Genomic DNA, 17283 nt, shown 5'->3' with positions numbered 1-17283 from the left:
GAAATCCTTTAAACTTCTGTAGCTATAGGTTTTATTAGAGATAATAGTAAGTATACATATTTAGTAACACAAACAATTTAATTGCAGTACACTGTAATATTTCGAACATAGGTAGATACATGACACAAATTAAAATCTTAAATTATTCTATATAAGTTATTAAATGTATGTTAGGTAATTTTGTTATAATATTATATCTTTGTCTTTGATTTTATGCAAATTTTTTTATCTCCAGCTTTTTGTTTGTCTTCTATATCTTACATAAATAACTCAATGTTGCAGTAAAAAAGAAATAATATTGTGCAAAATATGACTAAAATAAATATGCACAGGATATCCTACTACAGAAGTTTCAGTTGTATCAGAAGCTGTCATAAATAAAATTATTTTTATTTGTAGTGAAATAAATAATTAATTCGAAATTGTCATTAAATTCTAGTTACTTTTAATGCACTAAAGTACATTAGTTATATCCATCCTTATTTATTAAAAGTTTATTAATTTTGTTCATAAAATATTTTTATTTGTCCAAGCCTGACAACTAAAACTTTTGAGTAAAGAAGCCCAAGCATTCCATAATGATCAATTTTGTCACATTATGGATCTAGTAGTTATATCACAGATTGCAGCTCCACAGGGAGATAATATAATACTCCCTCATCTATGTGAAAATGAGGTACTCAAAGACAGTAACTTGTGCATCAAAAGGTCCGTATATTATTTACTATTTTGTGCTCTAATTATTTTTCAACTATGAACTATTTAACAGAGGGCAATATATATATATATATAATGCTCCCTTTTTAATACTTTACATATACCAACTTTGGACCTGAATTATATCTACTATCTCTTTACGGTAATTAGTATTTATTAAAATTCAATTTAATTTAGAAAAGTAGTAAGTACCTGTTTCTATTTATAAATAAACATAAAAACATACTACAATCAACAAAATGGTCACGATTATATTCATAGCAGAGACATGATTATCAGAATAAGTCATTTTGTAACAGATATTGTAAAATGATTTTTTAAATTTACAGATATTTATTTATACACACTTCATTTATTTTTATATCTCATCCTTTGATGTCTTTTTTGTAAAGCCTTTAAAAATTAAGAGATTATTGCATTCTTTCCTTGTCAAACTTGACAAAGGTAATCTCTCTATTTCCTGTAAAGTAAAAACGTTCAATTATCTTACATAATACTCGTGTATTAAATTTATTGTACCTCTTCGTTATCATTGAAGAGAAGCAGTTCTGGAACTGCACCTGGAATATGTTTAAATTCAACGTTATTACTAGGAAAAATTATAAGGATTTATACAATTAACTCTTATTCTTCACAAAAGAAATTGTAATTAGGAAGAATTAAATAAGGATTTTTTTAATATTATAAGATAGTTATCTTTCACACACACAAACATTATATTATAATGTATATAGAACAATAGTAAAAGTTTAAATATGATAAAAAAATAAAGGCTTGAAGAAATTAAGTATTCCACGTTCAAAATTCTTGTGTAATATTAATTATCTGTTTTTGATCATAAATGAGATACTTCTGAAGAAATAAAATAAAAAAGTTGATTCTTTAACTGAAACGATTTTTATCATATTTCTGTAATATACGAATGTATATATAATAGTTTAATAACTTTTAAGGGATAAATTTTAAAGGATACTAGTTAGGTAAATCTTCAAAGATAAATTGTTTAACATCTGGGAGCCGGCTTAGACGACAACCACTGCAACTCTGGAAAAAATCCTTGGTTTTTTGAATTGTCCTAATTTGATTTAAACTCATGACATGTTATTATAATAAGGTTTGTGCTAATGAAAATAAATATATTTAATACCTCAACTCTTGCAGATGCATAATAACTGTTTGTTGAATCAATATTAGAAGTAGCAAAAGCGACAGAAAGGAAGAAAATGACAGCTATCATACGAGCCATGTTTACCTCACTAAAACGGAAGTCTTACTGAAGCCTAGAGCTGAGAGCTTATATCAGAAAGTGCTTATACTAAGATAACGTTACTCATCTTTGAGATTATTAAGTATGAGCTCTATGTACTGAAGTATCTAAACATTTCCTTTCCAACATAAATCCAAAAATTCTCAAAGATATTTAGTATCGTTTAATCCCTATGCAAATATCGTTTATTCGAAAAAATATAATTACTTATAAGAATTCTGTTTATTAAAATTTTCTTTTTATCAAAATTATTTTACTTTATATTTTATACTTAGACACATATTATTACAGACACATGCATATAAAAATTTGTCTCTATGTTATTATAATTGTATAAAATACGCCATAGACACAAATGTATTTGAATTTATATAGAAATATCCCCATTACTGTTAGTAGTATAATATAGTAAATTGCTACTTAAGCGTCATGCGCAGTAAGTATATCTCGCGTGTGTGAAAATGGCGCTCTCTTGTGCGAGTAAGTTTTTTCTTCTTTATATAATTATTTTTAATCGGTAATAAAAAAATTTATATTAATTTCATATTTTTGATATTATATAATAATAATGGAAATGAATTGGTTATTTTTGCAACAAAGTTTATGATTTATACCGGCAAGAGTTGAACATAACCTAGAATATTTTTCATTATTACTGATCTCTTAAATAAATAAATATGTAATTTTGTTTTTAGTTTCTAACGAAGTCCCGGAACACCCGGTCGTATCTCCAGTATCTGGTTCCATATTTGAGAAACGTTTAATTGAAAAATATCTAGCTGAAAATGGAGTGGATCCCATAACTGGAAAGGAATTAACTGTAGATCAACTTATTGATATCAAAAGTATATTTCTTGTTTTTTTATATACTTGTCTTTGAATACCATATCCAGTTATCAATAATATTCTTGTTATTTTGCAGCAACTGCAATAGTTAAACCTAAACCACCAAGTGCCACATCAATTCCAGCTATATTGAAAATTTTACAAGATGAATGGGATGCTGTTATGTTACATTCATTTACACTTAGACAACAACTTCAAACAGCTAGACAGGAACTATCTCATTCTTTATATCAACATGATGCAGCATGCCGTGTAATTGCTAGATTGACAAAAGAAGTAACAGCAGCAAGAGAAGCTTTAGCAACGTTGAAACCTCAGGCTGGAATTGTTCAGGCTACTACTATCCCACAACCTGTATGAACAAAATTATATTAATTTTATTTATACATCATATCAAGAATGTTTGCTGATAAACTACATGATCCTGCAGGCACTTGCAGTAGAAGCTGGAGGTACAGCTGCTCAACCTATGGAACAAGCTGGTATTACTGAAGATGTGATACAAAAACTTCAAGAAAGAGCAACAGTACTCACTCAGGAAAGGAAACGTCGCGGACGTTCGGTTCCTGAAGATCTACTTCCACAAGATAGTATTCGCGCATTTCAAACACTTGCGTCACATCCTGTAATATTGTGTTCTTTGATTTATGTAAGAAATGTTTCATACATTGTTATTACTGTTACTTATTTATTTTGAAGGGTCTCCATTCAGCCAGTGTTCCTGGTATACTTGCACTTGACATTCACAGTGCAGATACCAGTAAAATCTTAACAGGTGGTGCTGATAAAAATGCCACAGTATTTAACAAAGATACAGAGCAAGTTGTTGCAATATTAAAGGGACACACTAAGAAGGTATAAACTATTTCCTTTTTCAATTTTATTCCTAAAATCCTTAAATGATTAACATTTTCATATAATATTTAGGTTACTAGAGTAATTTATCATCCAGAAGAAGATATTGTAATGACTGCATCACCTGATACTACAATACGTGTATGGAATGTAGGAACCAGTCAAACAACTTTGTTATTAAAAGCTCATGATGCCCCTGTGACTGGATTATCCTTACACCCAACAGGCGATTATTTATTAAGTTCATCATTGGATCAACATTGGGCATTCTCTGATATACGTACTGGTAGATTATTGACTAAGGTATGTTTCCAAAAAGAAAGACTACAACTATATCTAAACTTTTGCTTTATGTATTATATATACATATATTACTTTAATATGTATAGGTTGCTGGACAAGCTAGCCAACCATTAACCACGGCTCAGTTTCACCCTGATGGATTGATCTTTGGCACTGGGACGCAGGATTCGCAAGTGAAAATTTGGGATTTAAAGGAACAGTCAAACGTAGCTAATTTCCCAGGTCATTCAGGTCCAATTACGGCAATTAGTTTCTCTGAAAATGGTTATTATTTAGCTACTGCTGCAGAAGATTCTTGTGTGAAACTTTGGGATTTGCGCAAACTAAAGAACTTTAAAACCCTTCAATTGGAAGAATCGTATGAAGTTAAAGATATTTGCTTTGATCAAAGTGGAACGTATTTGGCAGTAGCTGGAACAGATGTAAGGTAAGGATTATCTCATGTAACATATACAAGATCAATTATATCAGAAATAATTTCTTATATTTTGATATTTCCATTCTTGTTTTCAGAGTGTACTTGTGTAAACAGTGGCAAGAACTGAAAGTGCTTAATGACCATACGGCAGCCGCAACTGGTGTTCGTTTTGGAAAACATGCGCAGTATATAGCGTCGACTAGTATGGACAGAACTTTAAAACTTTATGGTTTACCTTAAGCATTTAGTGATTAAAATACTATAAATAATTTAAGAAGAATTAAAATTAGAGTTTATAGTATATATTACTGATCATCGCTAACACAATTTTTATCATGGCTATCTATGTACGAAATATCACTCAATTTGATGTACAGTTAGAACTGTGAATGATTGCTGTAAGTCTCATAATTGAAACTGACCCTAAATGTGATTGTAATAATGATTTGTGGATCCCTTGATAATTATTTAACTTATCTTGATAGTCATATTTTTACGAGCCTCAAGTCTTAAGTTCCGATAATTGGTACCAATTAAAATTCTTCGAAAACGCCTAATTTATATAACACATGGTCATATAGGTAATAAAGGAAATGGCCTTCTAAGTCCAAGGGAGACGTATATTTATTCAAGTCTCTCTTTCAAACTGTTAAATGTTTCCAAAATATCACAGTTGTGACAAACATTTTTAACGGTGATCATTAATAGCATAGTATTATAAAATCAATATTATTTTTATGAAAAAAATGTAAAACAAACTTTTTCGTCTGTCATCTGTATTCATTACTCAGGATATCGTTTAAAGTGATAGAATACAATTATTCGAGTATAAGAAATAAAATGCCATTTTCTATATAATTCTGCGATTCTATTTTGAAAAGTTGAGAGTATTATGGAACGAAGCGGTCCACACGTACACAGTTCGATAATTTACTTGGACGATCTTATGGCGCCACTAGTCACGTGCTTTTTAACCTAACCTAATATCCTTTGTCCTCAATATTCAGTCTCGAATCAAATTAATAACAATGGCCGTCGTAGTTGTCTGTCATTCAGATGCATACCCGGATTATGTGATGGTGAGAAACGTGTGGCGACTGCGAGTGGCAATCGCTGCCGATCGGTCAGAGTGATTATAACGCGAATGAAATCAACGTGACGTGTAATGCTGTAAAGGATGATTTTCTAGTGGGTGGTTGCAATCGCAGTGTCAACTAGAGTGACCACACGGATGACCAGCTGACAATGTTTTGTCATTAGCATAATTTAGTGTTTAGCGGGTGGTCCGGGTAAATCAAGAATGTTTAAAGCTGAAGAACCATCCAGAGACAGCTTCCTTCAGCAAATGAAGGCCGCTAGGGAAGAAAGGGCCCATGAGAAAGACAGAGAAGCTGCTGTCATTTTAATTCAGGCTTATGTTAGGGGATGGTTGACCCGTAAAAGAATATTGTGAGTTTTTCAACCGTTTCTAAATATCGATGTCTGCTTACGATAATTATATGACTTTTCAAATCATATTTGGAGTTGACGTTTAAATCAATTTTTGTTATAAATATAACTATAGCCTTTTAATCGCTTATCGGTATTTATTTACATTCGGTAATCTTCCGTTGGTTACTCCTTTATCGAATGCGCATATATTTCTTCGCCGCAAAAATATAGGAAATTTGTGTTAACGTATTTTGCTAATTTTTTATGCTCTTTGTGTACTGTAAGAAAAACCAGATATAAAATAGTAGAGCAAAAAATGTGATTTTCAGGGAAGAATTTGATACGAATTTTCTGAATGATGGTGGTGCAGAAACAAATATAAAGTTAAAACCTGCTTTGGATGTGTATAAGATTATTTTTAAATTTTTGTACATATATAAGAAAGAAAAAGTTCAAGAAAGAATAGAAAAGCTATGTAGGTATGTATGCATAAAAGATATTTATATTGAATGTAGATAAGGGAAGAAAGATAAAAAATTTGAAAAACATATAAGAAAATTAAAAAGAGTAAATATTTCAGATATTTAGTATTGACTCTAGATTCTGAGTCTCCAGAAATTTCTTATGTAGGACTTGTATTAAACAAAGATCGCTACATATCATGGATATCACAGATGAAAACAATATTACTCTATTGTTTGACTGGTTTAGATAATCTTAAACCAGAAAGAGTGTCTGACCATAAATCCATCCATTTGAGATTACATACATTAGTTAGTTTTACATCACCAGGAACATGGGCAATTCAGAAAGTAGAAGGAATGGAAAAACTCAAAGCTGGTATGAATCAGCTTTGTGCAAACATAATGGGCCACCTAGTCAACAATGGGTTTTATCCCATTATGCAAGTGATTATCCTATTAATAGTAGTTTTGTTATTCAGTGTGTTTGTTTTTACAAAGTATTTGTTTTTTTTTATGATATTTGATCTTGTTTTAGGCATTTCTAGTAAAAGGATTGGGTAGAGTGGAAATTGCTTTAAAACCAATTGCACTTTCAGCAGCAGTCACGTTAGCACTGAGACCATTAATCTCCTCCCAGATGTCAGATAAATTGGTTTCATTGTTTTTAATTAATATTTTTAGCGTACCTGCATTGGTTTATCATCTGAATAGTATATCATCAGTAGTGCGTAATCATTAATATATGAATTCCAAATGATATTTCACAGCATATAATATTCTTTATAATATAATTTTAGTGTATTACATCATTTATTACAAACAATTTATTTGCAAGGAGCCTGGAATTATTGAACTCAGAGCAAAATTTACGAATAGTATTTAATGCTCTGGAAGGTAGTTATGCACTGTGTTTGTTGGCTAATTTAATACAGTTGGCTAATATTGAAAGAGATGAAGTGTTAAAAGAGTTGTACTTTCCATCTTTTACGGTACAGACTTATTGCATAATATACAATCTTTATGTAGATCTTAAAACAAACTTCATTTTTAAATAAATTTTATAGTTTGTTGTAACAAAAATGTTGGAGGCATGTCAGCAATATGTAGTTGCAAAACAAAGTAATTTGACTCACTGGCATCCTATTCTTGGTTGGCTTGCACAAAAGGTTGATACATATTTACAAGAACCTATTCCATACGTTAAATCACAATTAGCCTGTTTGTGGACAGGAAGAATAGTTTCACAGTTGATTGGTAATGAAAGGGTTTCTGTATCTATAAACATGTATTTATTAGAGTTAATATTAGAAATTACAATACAATTTTTATAGGCCAACCTTTAACAGAACTTATTGAAAAAGAGATACCCCCACCAGTAGAACAACAGAGTACATCTGTTGGTACCAACATTTTCAGAAGAGCATTTTTGGAAGCACGTACAAATAGGAATAATAACACTAAAAATTATAGGAAATTGGGAAGTGCAGAAACTACTAGAATAGCTTTAATTTGTTCCCTTTATCAAATTTCTTTACATACACTTACACAAATGAAAATGGAAATATTGACTGGTAAGTATTAAGAATATGTTGAATAATATGTATATAAAATGAATAATATATTGATAATTATACATGTATCTATTATAAAATAGGTTTATGTTATCAAGATAAAATTTTATACCATATGTATTTATTCTTGGGAACACTGGGTCCACATTGTGGTTTAAAAGCATTTTTGGATCATTTAGCTGCTAATACAAAATGTACAGCACCTGAATTTCAAATGTTGATATTATTTTCTGATTGTATGACACATTATGTTACGTAAGTTTATGTTATACATACGGAAATAAACTGCAAAAGCGACTGCATCAACAATCAACTTATGTATATGTTTGATTAGAATTTTAGACGATATGGAAATGTATGAACAACAAAACCCGTTCAAACTTAGCGATTTTGTAACGATATCATACTTTTTAAACCAATTTTTGTACAAGGCAGTGCTTAATAATTTGTTTGGTGTGTATTATAGTCTTTACATTATATTCTTTCATAAAGTATTTCATATTGTTTTTTTCTAATGATATATAATTATAAGAGATAAATGGTTTAGCTATATACTGAAGTTTTAGATGTTCCAGATGTGAAATCAGTTCCTAATAATCCCCTCTTCACCTCTCTTCACACACTTTTAATGGCAATTTACCGCCGGGATTGTAGACGGACCTTTTGCCCGGAAGGCCATTGGTTGGCAAAGTTAAGTATTTGAAACTAATCTATTTTAACTAAATTATATCATATGATTTCAAAATGAATACGTTTTTACAACAGGAAGTTCGAGTGTCTGGTTTTCTAGCAGATCTGGAGAAAGGCAGGCGAGGTGCCGCTCTTCTCCTTTCTAAAATGCCGCATGTTATTCCTCATTCGGAGCGTGTTGTGCTGTTTCGTAAGCATGTTGCTAACGAAAAAGCAGTTTTAGGTCTAACCGAAAGTGCTTGCAATAGTACCCCAACAACGCTTATCGTTGTTCACAGGTAATGGTGGATATTCTCGTATTAAATATATTATACCAAGAGTAACATAAATATTTTGTAGAACTCGTATAGTGGAGGACGGATATCGTCAATTGGCGATGTTACCCTCTCAAGCACTTAAAGGCGTAATTAGAGTTCGTTTTGTAAACGAGCAAGGTTTAGCTGAAGCTGGTATTGACCAAGATGGAGTCTTTAAGGAATTTTTAGAGGAGACAATAAAAAAAGTTTTTGACCCATCTTTAAATTTATTTAAAGTCACTAGTGAAAATCGACTTTATCCATCTCCAACATCATCTATGCAAGATAATCATTTGCAACTTTTTGAATTTGTTGGTCGTATGCTGGGTAAAGCGGTGTACGAGGTAAATAAAAAAAGAAAAAAAAGAAAAAAAGAAAAATATAATTACAAGGTTCTATAATGTCAGTTAATCATGTTCTGTAAAGAATACCTTTTATAGGGCATTGTAGTAGACGTACCTTTTGCATCTTTCTTCGTTTCCCAATTTTCTGGGCAAACAGGAGGAGCATTGTACAGTTGGCTGGACGAATTGGCTTCTTTAGATCGAGACTTATATCGGAGTCTTACTCTTGTGAAGCATTATAAAGGTGATGTTAGACAGTTAGAATTAACTTTCTCTCTTGATGAAGACGTTTTAGGCAAATTAGTTACGCACGAATTGGTTCCCGGAGGACGAGCAGTGCCAGTCACTAATGAAAATAAAATCAATTATATACACTTAATGGCCCATTTTAGAATGCACATGCAAATAAAAGATCAAACAGCGGCTTTTATCAAAGGGTTCCGTTCTATAATCAATCCTGAATGGTTGGCATTGTTTTCAACTCCAGAAGTAAGATAAACATTCTTGAAAAAAAAAAACATTAGTTTTTTGAAGAAATATTTTTTTAAAAATATCTTTATTTTTAGTTACAGAGATTAATTTCGGGTGATAACGTTCCACTAGATTTACGAGATTTACGAAGACATACACAATATTATGGTGGTTTTCACGATAGTCATCGTGTGGTGTGCTGGCTATGGGATATTCTAGAAAAAGATTTTTCTGAGGAAGAAAGAGGCTTATTTTTGAAGGTATTTCGTGCGATATATGATAATTGTAAGTAATGTTCGTTTTATTTATTTCTATATCTCTATTCGTTCCATAGTTTGTCACAAGTTGTTCGAAATCACCATTATTGGGTTTCGCACACTTAGAACCACCATTTTCGATTCGTTGCGTTGAAGTTGGCGATGACGAGGATACCGGTGACACAATCGGTATGAAACTATAAACATCATATATATTTTTCATACTTTCTATTTATTCTATTTATTTTATTCGTTCTTTATAAAATAGGTAGCGTAATAAGAGGATTTTTTACGATTCGTAAGAAAGATCCGCAGAATCGTCTACCTACATCGTCTACTTGCTTTAATCTTCTTAAATTACCAAATTATCAAAAGAAAAGTACCTTACGGGAGAAGTTACGTTACGCTGTCACTAGTAATACGGGCTTCGAACTTTCATAATTTTCACCTGGTTTAAGGTAATTCCAATGCATACTACATGCTCAAATTACCTAACGAAAATTTCTACGAAGTGATCGAGTGGTGCCTAACCGCCGCGAACCAAATTGTCAGGCGAGGTGTTTCTAGTAATTATGTCAGAGACTCTAGATCGAAGAAAAGTATAACTCGTATTTCTATTATTTGCAAAACAAAATTTTTAAATGAATTTATTGAAACGAAATTGGAGACTCGCACAAATTTTATGAGATATTATCCATATAAAGAAACAAAGTTTTTGCTTTCTTTGTCATTTTGTTATCTCTTTTTTCATAGTAAGAAATTTCTAACGTTCGTATCGATCGATTTGAGATTAATTTATAGTTATAATGAAAAATGAACTACTTTCTTGCTGTTTCTGAAATTTTTATAAGATTTATGTCTTCTATCTTATTTCGTATACAATCGTACTGTGTGTTGAATTTACTTTGTTTTCACAGCACATATTCAAGTTTTGAAGTTTCATTCTATAAAACTTCTCGCCAAATGGTAGATTACTTATGGTGTAAAGCACACTGTACCTCATGAGCTTAATATTGCTAATACTGTGCGCTTGTTAGTTTATAGTATTGTGAATTAATGTTAGTCTATTAAATCGATAAAATGCATGACGCGAATGTTAAATCCGAGCCCATCGGTGCCCGGTGAATAAATAAAGAGGAGAAAAAAGAAGAAGAAGAAAAAACAAAAAAAAAAAAAAAAAAAAACAAAAAAAAGATAGGAAAAGGAAGGGGTTCGTAAATTTCTAAAATTGTCGAGTTAATTGAAAGTCAAGGCTCCATTTTGGGGAAAGCTATTTTCGCAAGATTTTGTACAAATTTTTGACACGACGTATAAAAAGATTTATATAATCTTGTTTGGAAATATATACGTGTATATATTGTGTCCACGGGCGCTCATGGGTTAAAAATCCATAACCGTTCGAGTGTTTAAGATCGGTTTGTTCGGATCGAACGAAGTTGTGATGTTTGTTCTCCTATTTGAGCGTTTCGAGCTGAATTTCCCGTAACTGCAGTTTGTCCGTGATCTTCGATGAGCCCGAACGAACGTGAGAAAATGGAAAACGAGGGAGCATCAGGACTGTGTTATCCGCGATATAGCGAGGAATACGATATTACAGCGAAATTTATTTTTCTCGTGGTTTACGCGTAACTTCGACGAATGACTCGCGATATTGTCGGTGGAAATTCGGTCAGACCAAAGATAGAAGCCTATTTAGTATGAAGAAGATAATTCGAGATGTAATCTTTTCATATTTTCCTATACGACCGTATGTAAGTTTTTCAGGCCTGTATTCACCGATTGTACCTATGCTGTAGAAGAGTAATAAAGAGCGAACATTTTTTAAAGAGATAGAACGATAAGTTTACAAGTAAATTAGATTAAATCGTGTACCAACTAGTTTACTAACGTCCACAATGTGAATACTAGCTAACGAATTATTTTGATTATGTATAGAAAGAAGAAAACGCGGAACGTAATAACTTTGGCTTTTGTTACTTTCCATCAGAATCGATAACCAGTTTCTCTTGTGATGTTAATTGTGAATACACGCCTTGCAAATATATGTACAATTGAACGAAGTAGTAGACGATACTTTCCTTTATGGGTATACATACTTATCGTTGGAGCGATACATGTATATGATAAATGTGGATATCGATACAAATATGGAGTAAAATATGAAGTAAAATTGTTACGATTGTAAGATGAAACCGATGGCTTCTTATTCAATATCCGTTCTTGTTAACGCGGATCATTTTTCTATTTTAGACATTACGCTAAAGAAAGAATACAGAAACACGATATAAAAGAGTTTTCCTTACAATCGTATCAATAGCAAAACAGCGCGCTTTGTATAATATGGCTTGCTCGAGTTACTCGTACTTCTGTAACATTTTTTATAAAAGTGTATACATATTGCGACGCAGTTGAGAGAACAACGGTGAATTTGTTAATTTAATACATTCGATAATGATTCACAAAGATAACTGTAAATATACACACTGAATTACATCATGCCTTTCAATTATTATTATATTATCCTATAACAATCATACCTGATATCTCGGTGTAAAATTTAAAGAAAGGGCTCTATTCGAGGCGCCACGGTATATGAAATTAATCTGCTCATTTTTAAATCGTTCAATGCTAATCTGGCCAAAAAATAAACATTCGCTCGATGCTTTATATAATAAACGTTCTTATAACATTTATTAATAAAACGAACGAGTAATATAACATATAAGCGAAGGATATACGTAGAGTTTGGTGCGATTTTACAGTCGTATTTACAAGGAGGATGCAAAGATCGCTGGGACGGTTGCGCGTTGGGTTAGTGCGCAGGTCACGTGACCTCCTTTGTGAGCAGCTGGCGCTGTCGACAGTGTAAGTTACCTTCCCCTTCGACTAGTGGCCAGCAAGCTTTGGCTGCGAGAAGACGTGCGTTTAGTTCGTACCGCGACGATCGCATTATCGCGGCTACGCGAGAGACTCCTCTTTCTCTCCCTCTCTCGCTCGTGTGTGCGCGCGCGCGTGTTTCGTGTTTGTGTGTGCGTGCTTGATCTGTACGAGAAGTGGCAGTGTTTCTGGCTCGGCCGTAGGACCCGGACAGTGAGGAATCATTCGTGAAATTCGGAAAACCGCCGAACAAACTCGGCCGCCCCTCGTAGCCGGAATCGCTGTGGCCATCGAGGACTCGACCGAGCCTTTCAGTGTTCCCTCGTTCCTTTCTCTGTTTCGCGCTACTGTGTTTCTTATGGACAAGCACCGCCCCCTTTCCACCTCCGTCCCTCCGATCGTAACGTTATGAGGCCAGCTGAGCGTAACTGACGGAGAAGAGGGAGAACAGGCTTGCGTGCGTGTGTCAAACATAACCTAGCATCGTTACCGTGGATGTAGCGAGAGTAAATCTAACGAAAAAACGTGACACGCGTTCAGTTTTAATAATTCCGCATTGGTGATATTCACGCATTCGATAGCTCTTCTGGTTTAGAAAGCGTATCGAGCGTCAAAGGATTCGGTGGGAACTACAAAAGTGTTGTTCTTCCTTTCTCGACACGACCGAATAGAAACGTCCGAACACGCAACGCCCCGTTTACTATCGACAGTGCTAAGGAATACTTACACGAGGACACCGCCTCTACTCCGAAGGTTACCCTTCGCATGTATCGTTTTTGCCATAAGTCGCGATAAAAGGACGCGACCACAGCCGCAGCGTCGACGAGCGTGGTGTCACGAGTCCCCTTTGCCTCTCGTGCTCCTCAAGCTTCAGCCCTTCCCGCCGTACCTCGAGAGCGCGCGACATTCGAAACTGAGCTGCGTAATATTCCATCAGAACGCAGTTTGCAATTTTTCATCGAAACTCGTCGATTCCCATTATCGTGATCGACGATCGAATCACTCGATCCAGGGAATATTCGCCTGCTTCTCGAAATATGGAATCGAGAGCGATATCGAGATCTATCGACTTCTAAGTCCACGGCGTGTCTATCAGTCAATCCTTCTTTGCATAACAGTGATCTTGCAAGAATCTTATCCAGTTTAATCGTTGAAAGCCAAAAAAAAAAGAAAAAAAAAAAAGTCGTTTTGAATGCTCTCATCGCTATTGTGGTGAAACGAAAACGAGAAAAAGAACTTCAAGTTGTGTCAGTGTCACGTGTGTGCTCCGTCACTACTGGGACGATAACGAGATATCTAATAGAGAAAGAAGTGTTTGATCGAACAGGTGAAACAGAGTGAACAGGAAAAATCGAAACGGTCGGAAAAGAATCGACGAGCAGGAGAGGCGTGTCCCGGCTTCCCTGAAGCGGCAGGGGCCTTGGCGGTGGCGGTGGCGGTGAATCGGGAAAGGGTTGAGGAGGGTGGCCCCTAGGGAGAGAGGAGAGTTTTGATGGCAGTAGTTGGGCCCAGTCGGCACTCGCGGGTGTCCATGAGCGTGTCTATGTCGCTAATGCAGGGGGGTGGGGCGGGGGCGACAGGTGGCGGTGGGACAACGGGGGCCCACCCGGGGCAAGCGGTCCTCGCGGCAGCGGCCCAAGCACCCCCCACCTACTATCACCCCGCCGCTCCTGCGCCTCCGCCACCGCCGCCGGCCCAGGATCTCGTTCAGCCCGACAGACCCATCGGATATGGTGCTTTTGGCGTCGTCTGGTGAGTCCATTATATCTATAACTATTTGCTTCTTCTTTTTTTTCTTACCTCGTGCTTCTTTTATTTATCTCCATGTTTTTTTCGCGACGTCCGGACGAGTTGTATAAAAACGATCGTCATATAAAAGAAAATGATGTTCTGGCTGAGACGTAGATGGCACTCGTGTTACTTTTAAAAGTTGTTGTTTTAAGCATTGTAAAACCTTGTACCTACAAATAGGTACTACCGTTTAATTATAAGTAGAAATACGAAAAGATACACGAAATGCTACATAAACTACTGTTGTACGAACTACGGGTTGCACGAAGTTTTGCTTGCACGAACGCGTTCTCGCAATGAACGTACATATACAGATATTTGTGTCTGTTCAGGGGAAGAACTTGATAAGTCACATTTTCTATTTTGTACAGAGGATTAAGGATTACCAAAATTGTCTATATACATTTGGCTTTGGAAGTAAACACATGGCTCTCTGAAAATTTCGTCAAATTATCGACTATTTTTAAGACGAACAATTAGTTCTTTTGTATCATATCGTATTAAAATTCTGCTGTTTGTTCATAAAGAGACATTAAAATCGGTAAACAAAAAAGGAGTGTACTTATCGTGTTTTTCTGCTGTGATCTTTACACGCATGGAACACGATATGGAAACAACGTAAACAAGATGTACCGACATGCTCGATTTCAATTTTCCGAACTTCGAAATCATTCGGTTACAGGAACTGTTTTATGCTGCATTATATTCGCAAAATAATCTTCCGGCGTATCAAGTTCGTCGGCCGACAGTTAAATATTCGAGTAATTTTGTATTCCATTTTACTCTGCGTCCACGGGCTCGACATTAAAACAGGAGGAAAAAAATATTAATTCGAATTGAAAATTCTGTCAGCAAATTTCACTGTGCGGCAATTCGAGTGCAGCATGTCGAAGCAATATGTAATTAACGTGGAAGTTTGGAGTGTGCGCGCGGCCGCGCTTTCGAGCTCGACAAATTTTCTAAACATTTTAATCCCGGGAAACGGAACGTTCGACTAATTAGCGCCACTTTCCACGTTCGCTACGCGTCGAACGAGAGCTCTCCGACGATCGCTAGAGAGTAAACGCACTTTCCTTCTTAGCGTGTGTATAAATCGTTGCCTCTTTTCAACCCTGTATAATTTGCCAGCTCGATAAACAGCTGTTACTATGTTTTTCCCGTCCCTTTCGTGTCTATAGTTCAGAAATCGAGTACGACTAGTCGAAATGGCGTTTCGAGATATTCAACGTTGAAAGTTTCTTTCGTTCGTAGAAACACGCATGATACGAACGAGAAGTCTGTACATGTATAACGTACACTTCATTTTTATTATAGCGTAAAATGATGCAAAAGTACGATTATTTTGCTTTTGGTAAAATGAAAAAGCCGGCTTTTCTCTTGATATTACACGTCGAAAGTAATTACATACATACGAGATCTCATTAAGATAACTCGTACTTTTTGGATAGGAAACAGATATGAGAAAAAGATTTCATTTGCAGCTTAAATCGACGTGAAATTATCCGAAACATGGAAAAGATATTTACATAAGCGCATTTCTTTTTGTATATTAAAATTTGATTCTCAACGATATTTTGTAATTTTACAGCATTATTCTCGTTTAGGAACGATAGTAGCTCTTTTCTCGCTTAACTTTACTCTTTATCTAAGTGAATTACTACGGTGTATAGTGTATTGGCAATTTAGAGGCGTGTATCGTAAATTACGTTCGTGGATTACGAAAATGTAGTAAAGAAAAAGTGTGCATGTTTCGAGAGGCTAACAATTTAAAATTATGTACACGACAGTTTCTTGCAAACATGCCACGAATAGAACGACGCATTGTCGTCGTTCAACTTGTTCGTTTGATTTATCTCCCTTTAAACTTTAAGCGACACGTGGCGCCCCATTAAATTTTATTTCTGGACACGTCTATCGGTCGCATCGCGTTCCCCGAAGCTTCTTCGCGTTTCCGTGGGTCGTGCTCGGGCATTCGGAACGTTATCGATGATCCTGCATTTCGATAATCGACAAATTGCCAGCGGAACTCGATTTCGGGAAATTTTTACAGCGCCCACACGCGTAGAATTATGGACACTCGTTCCGGCTCATTTATTCCTGACCGGTTACCGATACTAGGAAAAATTCAATTCCTATCGATCGGAATTACAGACATTTTGGATTTTTATTCGGTTCAACGGCGTTCATATTTCAGAAAGTATATACAGTGTGACCAAGTAATTACGATGTAATTAGTAAGGGAGCGAGTTTGCAGGAAAAAAAGAATCGAAAACGTAGAATAACATTTTCTAGTAAGATTGAGCAGGCTAATTCTTAACCAAACACGTTCAAAGTCCATTTTCTTTGAAACGAGGCCATAAACGAGAAAATTGTATTTCACGTTTTTCGTTTACTATAACGTGTAGAATATCCGCCTGTTGATCGTTTGCTCGTATTTAGTCGATAATTAGCCAACTTCACATACGCTAAACAATTTTTCGAATTCGATTTTACGGAGAACGAAGAGTCGCGCGTAGAATTACCCTCTTGTCAGTTACGCCACGATTTTTTACGTACTCTGTATGTTTATGCGTACGTGTGAATCCTATAAAACGTATACTTTCCGTGGTAAATGTCCGAGAACATAATATAAATGGCGAGTTATTCGTACAACAGATATAATAAACCACTGGATCGAGCGTTAAT

The 17283-nt window shown here is 34.8% G+C and overlaps 4 protein-coding genes and 1 long non-coding RNA gene across 7 annotated transcripts in view; 3 read left to right on the top strand and 2 right to left on the bottom strand.

The window, feature by feature from the left end:
- Positions 1 to 1017: 1017 nt before the first annotated feature.
- Positions 1018 to 2191, bottom strand: LOC139985770 (selenoprotein M-like). The gene is made up of 4 exons (XM_072000496.1): positions 1865 to 2191; positions 1691 to 1761; positions 1237 to 1306; positions 1018 to 1177 (listed from the first exon to the last, which is right to left on the bottom strand). Exons 1-4 carry the CDS (start codon positions 1961 to 1963, stop codon positions 1076 to 1078), a joined length of 342 nt encoding a protein of 113 aa, XP_071856597.1. The 5' UTR covers positions 1964 to 2191; the 3' UTR covers positions 1018 to 1075.
- Positions 2192 to 2365: 174 nt separating this feature from the next.
- On the top strand, positions 2366 to 5264 carry Prp19 (pre-mRNA processing factor 19). Its single transcript, XM_072000632.1, has 8 exons — positions 2366 to 2464; positions 2680 to 2829; positions 2907 to 3184; positions 3261 to 3455; positions 3530 to 3685; positions 3758 to 3988; positions 4075 to 4415; positions 4502 to 5264. The coding sequence occupies exons 1-8, from the start codon at positions 2446 to 2448 to the stop codon at positions 4644 to 4646; spliced, it is 1515 nt and encodes a 504-aa protein (XP_071856733.1). The 5' UTR covers positions 2366 to 2445; the 3' UTR covers positions 4647 to 5264.
- Positions 2815 to 3501, bottom strand: LOC139985837 (uncharacterized). Its single transcript, XR_011799510.1, has 2 exons — positions 3365 to 3501; positions 2815 to 3297 (listed from the first exon to the last, which is right to left on the bottom strand). It is a non-coding gene; the product is annotated as an uncharacterized lncRNA (long non-coding RNA).
- A 143-nt stretch (positions 5265 to 5407) lies between the features above and the next one.
- LOC139985835 (ubiquitin-protein ligase E3B) lies at positions 5408 to 12423 on the top strand. 2 transcript variants are annotated; one of them, XM_072000631.1, is made up of 16 exons: positions 5408 to 5855; positions 6167 to 6316; positions 6418 to 6745; positions 6837 to 7025; positions 7099 to 7290; positions 7366 to 7555; positions 7633 to 7872; positions 7956 to 8127; positions 8207 to 8325; positions 8448 to 8567; positions 8642 to 8840; positions 8902 to 9202; positions 9299 to 9691; positions 9769 to 9933; positions 10008 to 10119; positions 10199 to 12423. In XM_072000631.1, exons 1-16 carry the CDS (start codon positions 5707 to 5709, stop codon positions 10369 to 10371), a joined length of 3192 nt encoding a protein of 1063 aa, XP_071856732.1. In that variant the 5' UTR covers positions 5408 to 5706; the 3' UTR covers positions 10372 to 12423. The 2 variants fall into 2 exon arrangements, with proteins under 2 accessions (XP_071856732.1, XP_071856731.1); XM_072000630.1 differs by having other exon boundaries at positions 8439 to 8567.
- Positions 12424 to 12808: 385 nt separating this feature from the next.
- The window catches only part of Nmo (serine/threonine-protein kinase nemo), a 220560-nt gene continuing 216085 nt past the window's right edge, over positions 12809 to 17283 (top strand). The window contains exon 1 of one of the 2 annotated variants that reach the window (XR_011799488.1): positions 12809 to 14559. Coding sequence is in view for 1 of the 2 variants with exons in the window: in XM_072000477.1 (XP_071856578.1) it covers positions 14300 to 14559 (260 nt within the window). In the remaining variant the exon portion in view is untranslated. The remainder of the gene's footprint in view (positions 14560 to 17283) is intronic. The other variant, XM_072000477.1, reaches the window with a different exon arrangement.

Source organism: Bombus fervidus, chromosome 3 (genome assembly GCF_041682495.2).
Source record: "Bombus fervidus isolate BK054 chromosome 3, iyBomFerv1, whole genome shotgun sequence".
In the NCBI taxonomy this organism is placed as follows: Eukaryota; Metazoa; Arthropoda; class Insecta; order Hymenoptera; family Apidae; genus Bombus; species Bombus fervidus.
The sequence above is the reverse complement of the archived record's forward strand: the minus strand, read 5'-3'. Positions and strand labels throughout refer to the sequence as shown.

Excerpts from the sequence above, each read along its gene's own strand:
- LOC139985770 (XM_072000496.1), bottom strand. The coding sequence starts at position 1,963 with ATGGCTCGTATGATAGCTGTCATTTTCTTCCTTTCTGTCGCTTTTGCT. Across the intron at positions 1,762-1,864 it reads ATGCATCTGCAAGAGTTGAG|AGTTGCAGTGGTTGTCGTCT; the intron begins GTATTAAATATA and ends GATTTTTTCCAG. Across the intron at positions 1,178-1,236 it reads TCTTCAATGATAACGAAGAG|GAAATAGAGAGATTACCTTT; the intron begins GTACAATAAATT and ends TTTACTTTACAG.
- Prp19 (XM_072000632.1), top strand. Across the intron at positions 2,830-2,906 it reads TCAACTTATTGATATCAAAA|CAACTGCAATAGTTAAACCT; the intron begins GTATATTTCTTG and ends GTTATTTTGCAG. Across the intron at positions 3,456-3,529 it reads AAACACTTGCGTCACATCCT|GGTCTCCATTCAGCCAGTGT; the intron begins GTAATATTGTGT and ends TTTATTTTGAAG.
- LOC139985835 (XM_072000630.1), top strand. The coding sequence starts at position 5,707 with ATGTTTAAAGCTGAAGAACCATCCAGAGACAGCTTCCTTCAGCAAATG. Across the intron at positions 5,856-6,166 it reads TTGACCCGTAAAAGAATATT|GGAAGAATTTGATACGAATT; the intron begins GTGAGTTTTTCA and ends TGTGATTTTCAG. Across the intron at positions 9,203-9,298 it reads TGGGTAAAGCGGTGTACGAG|GGCATTGTAGTAGACGTACC; the intron begins GTAAATAAAAAA and ends TACCTTTTATAG.